Genomic DNA, 10,864 nt, shown 5'->3' on the forward strand with positions numbered 1-10,864 from the left:
ATGCAGCATGTTAACAGTACATGTTATGCAAATGTACTGTTTATAAGGTTTGGGGAAACCTGCAGTCAGCTGAGACTGAAGAAGTCACTTGGATGAGTGACGAAACGTTTCTCCCACAAAACGCTACGTCCAGATGAACAGATTCAACTTTTGGAGGTTCTTGCTGCTTGTTTGAATCCACACCAGACTCACACAATATCTCCTGATACATTCCCAGAATTGGATTCCCTTGGTGTTTTCAGTTGAGCTCAATAATCCAGTATTATGCACTTTTATTTGAGTTAAGTTTGCCCCATAGAGGTCCTGAGATGGACTGGTGTGGGTTTAATAAACTGGTGGGACAATGCTTGGGGATATGCTCACAATAGTTAGGGTGGTTTTTATGCTGTGTTCACCAGTAATGCCAGGTTGTCCAAGTAGCACCAGCCCTAATGCAGCATAGCCATACTCCCATTTTGTAATGAAGGATAGATTATACAGAGTGAGGCGTTACACTCGCACTGCAGAGAAACACACAGTTTTTGGAGCCTAAAACCCACTGGGAATTAATCTTCCATGCAACTCATTATAACCTGATAACTGGTCACAGAGGATATGAGAAAACTCTGGATAAAGTTATAGGTCAATTGTATTGGCCAGGCATTCCGGGAGATGGGTGTCAGAGCTGTGCATCCAGCCTGGATACCAGTTAGTAAACCAAATGGCCATTCCAAAGGGCCTTTGTGTACCATTAATGGAGGTCCTGCTTGAGTGTATTGGCATGAACCTCATTGGGCCTTTTCACTGGCATTTATAGGGCTATTGTTTTGTTTTAGTGGATCATACACAATACCCTGAACAAAATAGCATGTAGAGATACTGACTGACCATTCATCTGACCACTAAAGGAGGTACATTAAATCTAATGGTACTAGTGTATACTATGCTGAGATTGATGGGCTAGTGGAGCTGAAAAAGACCTTGAAGTCAATGATTCATACATTAATTCAAGACGATCGATGCCACTGGGGTCGCTGGCTGTACCTCTTTTGTTTGCAGTGCAGGAGGTGTCCCTGGCTTTCATGGGATTTTCTCCATTTGAACTCCTGTTTGTCAGGAAACCTCAGAAAAGTAAATATGTGTGTCTTTATTAAGATATCAATTTATGTTGGTATGTGGGACTGTAGCCTTAGGCTTATAAGTTAAATGCTAATTATATGATATGCGTTTAAGGGACATTTTACAATAAAAGTAAAGTAAGAAGTAGAGCAACAAATTACTTTCACTTGAGAGTTCTTAAGTAAATGTTTGTATTAATCACAAATATACTTATAGAAATATTAAAATTAATCTGTCATTTAGCAGTCGTACACCCGACTGACTGTGCTTCTTATAGGCCTATATCTCTGTTAAACACGGATGTTAAAATTCTGTCTAAGCTATTGGCGCACAGGCTGGAAAAAATTCTTCTTGCTATAATCTCTCCCGACCAAACTGGCTTTATAAAAAATCGGCACCCCTTCTTTAACATACGGCGACTTTTTAATATTATCTATGCCCCCAGCCATGTTGTGCCTGAATGCCTTATTGCTATGGACGCGGAAAAAGCATTTGATAGGGTGGAGTGGGAATATTTGTTTTTTACTTTAGAAAGGTTTGGAATGGGCCCCTTATTTTGTTCATGGATCAAACCTCTTTACGCAAGCTCCACGGCTTCAGTGCTAACTAAGGCTACATTCACACTGCAGGCGAAAGCGCATCAAATCCGATTTTTTTGACCCTATGCGACCCATATCCGATCATGGTATGACAGTGTGAACGGCACAAATCCGATATTTTCAAATCTGATCTGGGTCACTTTCATATGTGGTACTGAATCCGATACATATCCGATTTTTTAGAAAGCGACTGCTGTTTGAACGGTCATGTCGCATTAAATCCGTCTTTTACGTCACTGACACAAGACAGACGCCAATTATCAGCGCCCGAGAAGCACCCGAGAAGACATCGCGAACGCTTCCTGTGTAGATGTCAGTGAAACTGTTGGGAAGACAACGTTGGAGAAATGTGAACATTTTATTTGTACTGTATAATCTGCAGATTCTGACAGAAATCTGCAACTATCCTTTGAAGCACCGCTCCTCCAAAACAGCAATAAGGATAACTATTAGATTATCTACATTATTATGTAAATAACAAAATAACTTAAAGCAAAAGTTGGGAAACGTAAAGTCCGAAGTCTTTATATTATGGGCCATCAGTCAAACAATATTGTTTGCTCTGGGTCTAAACAGAGCGCGTTGTCTGTGACGTCTTCTTTTGCGCATGCGGGCCGCTTTGAGCATTCACACTAGAGCGCGTTTGCTGTCGCATTTTATTTGTAGTGTGAACAAGCAGACAAAAAAATCGGATTTGATCAAAAAATCGGAATTGAGCATTAAGACCTGCAGTGTGAACGTAGCCTAACTGTCACTACTCTGACCATTTTAGGCTCCACCACGGAAGGAGACAGGGCTGCCCTTTAAGCCCTTTGCTTTTTGCCCTTGCAACTGAACCATTAGCAATTGCAGTCCGTGGTAGTGGGGACATAAAAGGCATATGGAGGGGGGGGATTGAGCATAGAGTTTCACTGTATGCCGATGACCTTCTTCTATTTCTTTCCAACCCGCTTACCTCCTTACCCACTGTACTTAATATACTGAATGGTTTTAGTCAGCTCTCTGGATACAAAATTAATATGAATAAGAGTGAATTGTTTTTGATCAATGAGAGGGCTTGAAATCTGGATTTGGTAAATGTTCCCTTTAAAATAGTCACAGATCACTTTGATTACCTTGGGATATGTGTCACAAAGCAATTTAATTGTTTGTTTAAGAAGAATCTCCTCCCCCTGTTGGAACAGTGCAAGCACATGCTGTCCAGATGGTCCCCATTATCCTTATCTTTAATAGGTAGGATTAACTCAGTGAAAATGATGCTACTTCCAAAATTCTTATATGTTTTTCAATGCCTCCCTATCCTGATTCCAAAATCCTTTTTTAAATCTCTAGACTCACTAATCACTTCATTTATTTGGAATGGTAAACCTCCCAAATTGAAGAAATCTATTCTTCAAAGGCCCAAGCCGGTTGGAGGTTTAGGCCTCCCTAATTTCCAGTACTATTATTGGGCCGCCAATATCAGGTGTTTGTTGTATTGGAGACACTACCATCTCTAACCGTCACCACCAGTTTGGGTTGCCATGGAGTCATATTCAAGTGGGAAAATTTCTCTACCTGCAACTTTAAGTTCATCACTCCCTTTGGCATTGCCTCTACTCAGTAACAATGGAGTTGTCCAGCAGTCTCTTAGAATCTGGTCTCAGTTTAGGAAGAGTCTGGGTTTCCAGGCTTTCTCACTTCAAAGCCCAGTTGCAGCAAACCACCTATTTGTTCCCTCAATGGCAGATAATGCTTTTCATATCTGGCATAGAAAGGGCCTAAAATCCTTTGCAGACTTATATGAAGATGGACAATTTGCAAGTTTCTCTCAAATATCCACCAAATTTGGCATAGCTGCAGCTCAGTTTTTTCGTTTCTTACAGGCCAGACACTACGTGCAGAGTGTGACAGCAGAATTCCCCCAGATACCTCCATACAATCCAGCAGATGATTTTTTAATGGTCAACCCAACCTCAAGGGGCATAATATCAGCCTTGTACAGTTTAATGTCCAATTTACAATGCTCTTCAGTAGCTGCTATCAAATCTAAATGGGACGAGGACCTTACCTTTCATATTACGGATGAACTGTGGGACTCTATCCTTGGCCAGGTTCACAATATATCAATGTGTGCTCGACATACACTTATCCAATTTAAGATAGTTCATCGGGGGCATTGGTCCAGGGATAGGCTGGCACACATATACCCAGGGGTGGACCCAGCCTGTATAAGGTGTGGGGGTGCTCCTGGTACATTGTTTCATATGTACTGGTCCTGTCCTTTGTTGTCCACCCTTTGGAAATCTGTTTTCCATACGCTGTCTGATGTCCTGCAGCATCAAATTGAACCAGAGCCACTCTGTGCTATGTTTGGTGCGGTCCAGAATTTGAATCTGTCCAACTCCAGACTCAGAACATTAAACTTTTCATTACTGCTGGCCAGGCAAGCTATATTGCTGAAGTGAAAAGACTCTTCTCCCCCCTCACACACACAATGGCTAAAAGATATAATGTCCTGCATGGATTTAGAAAAAATTAGATATACAGCTTGTGGTTCTAAAAATTAAAATTTTAAACTGTGGACCCCCTTTCTGGACTCCTTTGAAAGGCCCACAACTACTGTTACTGAGTAGTCCAAGGACCCCCCCCTTATTTTTTTCTTCTTTCTTTTCTTTTATGAGTCTGTTTGTTGTTGTTTTTGGTTTTGTTTTTTGGGGTTTTTTTCTCTGTGTTTTTGGTTTAGTTGGGCAGCAGGCTGCCAATTATTTGTTGTTTTAAGGGTCAGGGTGGGGACAAGATTGAAATTGTGAAAATTCTGAAGCATTTTGTGTTATTGTATACATTACATTGAAACCTTTGTCTAATAAAAAGACTTTTGAAAGAAAGAAAGCAGTCGTACTGGGGAGTTAGATGCTCAGACCATCAAATTAAGAAACATGTCTCTTACAAACCTATTTCCTACTAAATAAACAGGAAATAAGCTTTTGTGGCTGTCTTATCTTTGGTTTGACTGTTTCTTGAAGTGTAGTTTAAACAGGAAGTAACATAAACAGAAATATGTATTACCATATCAGATAAAGAATGCAACTTAAGCAAAAAGTGCATAAAGGTTTGTGAGAACAAGCAAAGAAGAAAGGGGAATGGCACAAAGCAAGTTTCACAATCATTTAGACTGATTATGTTGAGTGACTTTTAAGGCAGGTATGTGCACGAAACATTCATCTTGCTGAAAGAAAAATGAGAAAATGGGAAAGAAAGCAATACCACTACCAGGGAAACTGCACCCCAGGAAATGTGACTTTAAACAACCTCTGATTATTCCAGATAATAAAAAGTCACAAAGATTTATATGAAGCAGTAATATATAACCACGGTGGCACGGTGGTTAGCACTGTTGCTGCACAGCAAGAAGGTCCTGAGTTCAATTCCAACATCAGGCCGGGGTCTTTCTGTGTGGAGTTTGCATGTTCTCCCCGTGTTTGCGTGGGTTCTCTCCGGGTACTCCGGCTTCCTCCCACCGTCCAAAGACATGCAACTTATGGGGATAGGTTAATTGGAAAATCCAAATTGTCACTAGGTGTGAATGTGAGTGCGAATGGTTGTTTGTCCCTGTGTGTTGGCCCTGCGACAGACTGGCGACCTGTCCAGGGTGTACCCCGCCTCTTGCCCTATGACAGTTGGGATAGGCTCCAGCACACCCCGCGACCCTGAAAAGGATAAGCGGAAGTGAATGGATGGATGGATAATATATAAGGTAATAAAACCAGGTTTCACTTAATTACCAGTTAACAATATAAACCTAACTTAGGCTACAGTTCCACACACCAGCACCAATCCCTACCCTGATGAGGACTCACATAGCATTGTTTGTTTTTTTACTTATGAAACCAAAGCTGACAACAAAAAGTTAAGTTACTTCTAGGAGTATGAACAGGCAAAACCCAGAGCTGCACGACTGACTGTTCATCACTGCCTTTGTTACCTGTTGAATACCAGCGGCTAGCATGCTCTCAGCTTCTTAGCTAGCTTTGTATTAGCATGCTGTCTGTGCAGATGCTTGCAAAGAGGCTAAGTTATGTTAGCAATATAATGCAGTTTTTCTCTACTGAATGCAGTTTGCACTTTTCCATCATACTCGTGTGCTTTTGTGTGATAAAAATAAAAGTAATGTCCATGTCTGTATTCCTCAAAAGCTGTATCACTGTACTGCACCACCATGTTCCTCTTCCCACACACAAACTGTAATCAGGTGATTGTAGCGCAAGTGAACAGGAAGAAAAAAGCATTTTGTATGCTGATAGCTGCATATAAATCAATATAATTGTAACTGTAATATAATTACTGAATTTAGTACATTAACGGGTTACATTACAGCATTATTGAAAAAATGCTGTAATCTTTTAGTATAAGCAACTAAAAGATTCCAGGAAGAATGTCATTTGGTCAAACGAGACCAAAGTGGGGATGTTTGGTGATAATACACAACACCACGTTTGGTGAAAACCAAATACAGCACAAACACCTCAACTGTCAATCACAGTGGAGGGGTGATTTGAGCTCGCTTTGCAGCCACACGACCAGGATCCCTTCCATTTATTGAATCAACCATGACCTCCTCTGTATACTGAAGTATTCTACGGTCAAATCTGAGGCCATCTGTTTGACAGTTAATGGTTGCCCTGAATTGGATCATGCAACAGGGAAATGAACCCGTACACCCCAAAAAAGCCATGTCCTCAAATTTAGGCCAAAATGAAAGAAATGAGAGCGCTGTCAAAAGAATTTGACCTTTACATGTGTGTGTGTTGGAAGATTAACACAGTCGACACAAATACCTTTCTGTCACACACTTCCTCCAGAGCAGAGTGTGAAAGTTACCTGATCATCTGCCAAAAATGCACCGAAATGAAATAAATAATGAGAGCGTCTCACTGCTGCTAGTTTTCAGTGGGAGTTTAATGGCTTAAATTACAAACAAAAGTTTAAGTTGTGGGGATTTATGGATGAAAAATAAGCAGCCAAACATTAACAAATCATGCAAATGTGAATAGATGTGCATCAGGATCGTTAAGAGGCATCATGACTCACTAATATTTTTCACTTGAGGCCTGATGCACAATTGCAAGAGATAAACGGTCATAGTTAGTCAAAATGGAAAAACAATAATCAACGGGTGAATTAGATCCATCATTTGTGACAAATGTTAATTGATACACAAACTGTTGGTATCAGTTATTTTGTACACTATATTAAAGTGTCTGTAACCTTTCTGTATGTGTTTCTCTGGAAGCTGCGAGAGAGCTGTTGGTGGTTTGAAACACTCAGATCTCCCTGATAAGGGGCGGAGGGCTGATATGTCACACCAAGCACTCACAAAGACCTGTTAAAACACGTCATCAGTTGTGCCTGTGAATGTTCCTGCACTTACCAATAAATAACCAAACCCGAATCAACTCATATAGTTTCTACCTGATCAGCGAGCCAGACCACCGGTGAAAATGTCTCTGAAGATCCTCTCCATCACTCTCCTCCTGCTCTCGGTGTGTGTGTGCTGCCACTCCTCTGAAGGTAACTATGCTCTCACTTTCTTAAGGAAAACAAAAAGAATAAAATACATAAAACTGATCACAGCATTACTTTTTCCAACAATGGCTTCTAGCTATTTTTGATGAAGGGGAACAGTTGCTACTTTTGGGGGTTTATTGGGTATGAGTGCTCTGTAAGGACTCAGTCGCATTCTGGTTGATTGGTTAATATTAAAAATAATGAAACTATATATATTTTATTTCCAGTGACATTACCCAATTATGTTTCATGGTGCATTGCATGCTCGGCATCATTTGCATCACCCTTTTGACTGTCATAACTCCAAACTTACTATGGTTGCACAGTGTGCAATGGTTTCTTTCACGCTAATTCTGTAGCCAGATCTTAATGCCGTTTAGTTTTCATGGGGGGTTTTTTTCTGCGAGGGGTGCATACCTTTTGGCTCATTGGTTAAGTGTGACAATATTATCTGCAGGAAATAAGAGTGATACAGAGACAGAGAGTATAACATGATATGTTACTATGAGATAATTCTGTTTAACATTCAGCTACCTGCACATCTTAATTCTGTCTTTTATGATTAAATAATATTAACTTTCTATATAATCCAGTTTTATTCATATAATATCAAATCATAGCACTAGTCACCTCAAGGTGCTTTAAATTGTGAAGTAAAGATACAATATTACGGAGAAAATCAAATGACTCCTCATGAGGAAGCAACCATGGGAAGGGAGTAAGCTCCAGCAGAACCAGGTTCGGGGAGGGGCAACCATCTTTAGGGACCTATTGGGCTGAGGGGTAGAACAAACAAACAACAAACATTCTCTGAAAGAGATCCAGAGATTCATAAAAACATGTTATTAAATGGAAAATTATGTTTAAACACATAATAAGTATTAAAAAAAGTGAGTGAAGAAGAAACACTGAGTGCATCATGGGAAGCCTCTAACAGCCTAGACTCTGGATAGTCATGTTTATTGATATCATAACCATTGCTAGCAAATTTAGCTTAATGTGTTTTCTCATTTTCCTCTGGAAAGGAAATTGACATGCTCTACCGAAAAAAAATTAACGGCCAGAACAATCTGAGACCTCTGTTAAAATGTATTTATGGAAACTTTCTCAGGGATTCAAGAAACAAACACAAAGGAAATGATCACATACCCTCTATTATAAAAATAATAGAAATATATATATAAAGAGAAAGTATTGAGAATATTTGATTCACAACCTCAGAAAAATGTGTTCATACACTGTTTTTATCAGACATTAAATGACAGAAACAAGGTTTATTAGTTTTCATATAGTTTTTTACCTCGCAGTGGCATTCATTTTCTGTCAAAGTGTAAAGTTTTTACAGAGTGAGGCACAAAAAAAGGTTCGCTCACTATCAGATAATTTTAACATTAAATTAACATTTAACATTTGTTTTGTGATGTAAGGAGTTTCATAACTTTGGTTTTCCTTCTAATCAGACTTTTTCAGGTCTATTAAATTAGTTTTTAACCTCTTACCTCTCAGATTCAGCTCGTCCTGGAAAGAAACACCCGTGCTGCCCTGCAGTCACCACAATCGATATGAGCCCTGAGGTGGTGGGGGAAACATATCATGAGCTGCCTGCAAGACCACCCTGTGTGAAGGCTATACTGTAAGTCAGCACACGTTGTCCTACATACAAACACATACAATCTCTATAATCTTCTGTCTTTTATTTCCAGATTCAACACAGAATATGGACAACTTTGTGCTGATCCAGACGCTCAGTGGGTCAAAGATCGTAAGTCATGTTAAAAGAAACACACACAGAAAAAAATGCAAAGTATTTACAGAGAAGAACTGAAGCTCCTGCTTGTCTGTTTTTCCTCTCTAGTCACTGCCAAAATGAGGAAGGAGTGAAGCCTGTCTGCTGCATCAGTATTTCCAGTATTTCCATCACCATTAAAGGCTTATTCAAACCAGAGCGCTTTCTCAGTCTGTCTTGAAACTTTTTTTGCATTTGTAGATTAATTTTTACTCTTACCTGTGGAGTAACCCTGTATTTTATTCATGCTCTTGACTTCATTGTTTTTTAATTGATCATTGGAGTTCAGGTTTTATTTGTCTTTTTTTGTGTGTGTGTTTTGCATATTTGTGAATCTCTTTCTGTGCATTATGTGTTTATGTGAAGCACAATGTGGCTGTGAAAACAATATAAAAATAAACTTTTGTATTATTGAGCAAATATTTCTTGCTGTTGTTTGAATCCCCTATTGCATTTCACTAGTGTTTTAACTGAGGATGCTCGCTGAGTAGACTGTCCAGGTTTTTTATAAAACTTTATCTTTTACCCAAGTTCATGCAGCCCACGATGAACATAAGTGGGTCGGACCAGTGAAACTCCCTTTTCTGTCAGTCTAAAGACGTTTAATGACAAATTAATCCTCAAGAAATCTTATTATATGAAAAAGCACAATGATAAACTTCATCTCAGTTTGCCAGTATGTTAAAGAAATACTCCTTTAGTTAATCAATAAAATGTATCAGCACAACTCTCCAGACAGAAAATTTTGTTAATTCACAAAAAATATCTTGTTTTTTTTCTCCTTTTTTATTCCTGTGGACCTATTGTGAAAAAGAAACTTCTATAGTAGTATTTTCTTTAAATGTTTGTCTGTTTCTTAATTACTTTGATGTAGCATGAACAGCCATGGTCAGAAGACCTGGAATTTTTGTTTTGCAGATTTGGCCTCCGGGCCTCATGTTTAAGATCAGGTGTTCAAACATTTAAACTGAGGGCTGTTACAGCCCAAAGGTTTCCAAGAAAGAAAGAATCCACAGGTGATTTGTAGAAAAAGTTGTTGCATTGGCAACAATGTAACCCAAAGTCATATTAAATTTGGGCCACATATTGTCCACTTTCATCTGAAGTGGGCCGGGCCAGTGAAACTCTCCTTTCTGTCAGTGTAAAGTTGTTTAACTGCATGTTTTATCCCTGAGATATCTCTATATAAGAAAAAGAAGCAGAATTTTAGAATTTTAGCAAACAGTAAGACATAACATGGAGTGAGGGACAGACAGAGACGCAGAGAGAGATACATTTCCTCAGCTAGCCCCCAAAAAGTGTCACATAATGTTAATTTCCTCATCATTTCCCTCCTGTTTATGCTAAACTCTTACAATCGTTGAATGCAAAATGTAGTGTACTGTGTTTTTCTGCTAATATATCAGGCTTATCTCTTTCCTGTATGGGTTGTTATTGCATTACACTCCAGTTTTGACCGCAGTGTCATCATAGAGATGTAAGTCGTCTTTATCATTGTCTTTTGTCTGCCCTATTTGTTGATACATGTAGATGATGTGGGTGAACCCAGTGTCAATCAATCTCTGAACCAGCCCTCTTAACCGAACCCTGGCCTAGGGGAAACCGGAGTGCAACACAAAAAAACAAAAATAAGGAGGAAAGATAACAGCCTCGCTCCCTGCTTACAAGGGCAGACCAACGCTGCCACAAGATTGCAGTTTCACAACAACCACATATTTTAATAATTTCAAAAGGTAGCAAGCGTAGGTGGGCATGGCCAAAACAACAAACAAAACAAAATAGAACTGACCTACCTATAATGAGAAACGCAGAAGAAAATACAGGCCTCTTTCCT

At 39.3% G+C, this 10,864-nt stretch overlaps 1 protein-coding gene across 1 annotated transcript; it reads left to right on the forward strand.

Moving 5' to 3' along the window:
- Positions 1-7,096: 7,096 nt before the first annotated feature.
- Positions 7,097-9,387, forward strand: LOC116321894 (eotaxin-like). Its single transcript, XM_039617187.1, has 4 exons — positions 7,097-7,247; positions 8,751-8,877; positions 8,948-9,006; positions 9,100-9,387. The coding sequence occupies exons 1-4, from the start codon at positions 7,178-7,180 to the stop codon at positions 9,123-9,125; spliced, it is 282 nt and encodes a 93-aa protein (XP_039473121.1). The 5' UTR covers positions 7,097-7,177; the 3' UTR covers positions 9,126-9,387.
- Positions 9,388-10,864: the final 1,477 nt, after the last annotated feature.

Source organism: Oreochromis aureus, linkage group 9 (assembly GCF_013358895.1).
Source record: "Oreochromis aureus strain Israel breed Guangdong linkage group 9, ZZ_aureus, whole genome shotgun sequence".
NCBI classification, from domain to species: Eukaryota; Metazoa; Chordata; class Actinopteri; order Cichliformes; family Cichlidae; genus Oreochromis; species Oreochromis aureus.

What these genes read in the sequence shown, in the direction of transcription:
- LOC116321894 (XM_039617187.1), top strand. Translation starts at nt 7,178, where the DNA reads ATGTCTCTGAAGATCCTCTCCATCACTCTCCTCCTGCTCTCGGTGTGT. An exon ending in GTGCTGCCACTCCTCTGAAG is followed by an intron (nt 7,248 to 8,750) that starts GTAACTATGCTC and finishes CTTACCTCTCAG; the next exon opens with ATTCAGCTCGTCCTGGAAAG. An exon ending in CCCTGTGTGAAGGCTATACT is followed by an intron (nt 8,878 to 8,947) that starts GTAAGTCAGCAC and finishes TTTTATTTCCAG; the next exon opens with ATTCAACACAGAATATGGAC.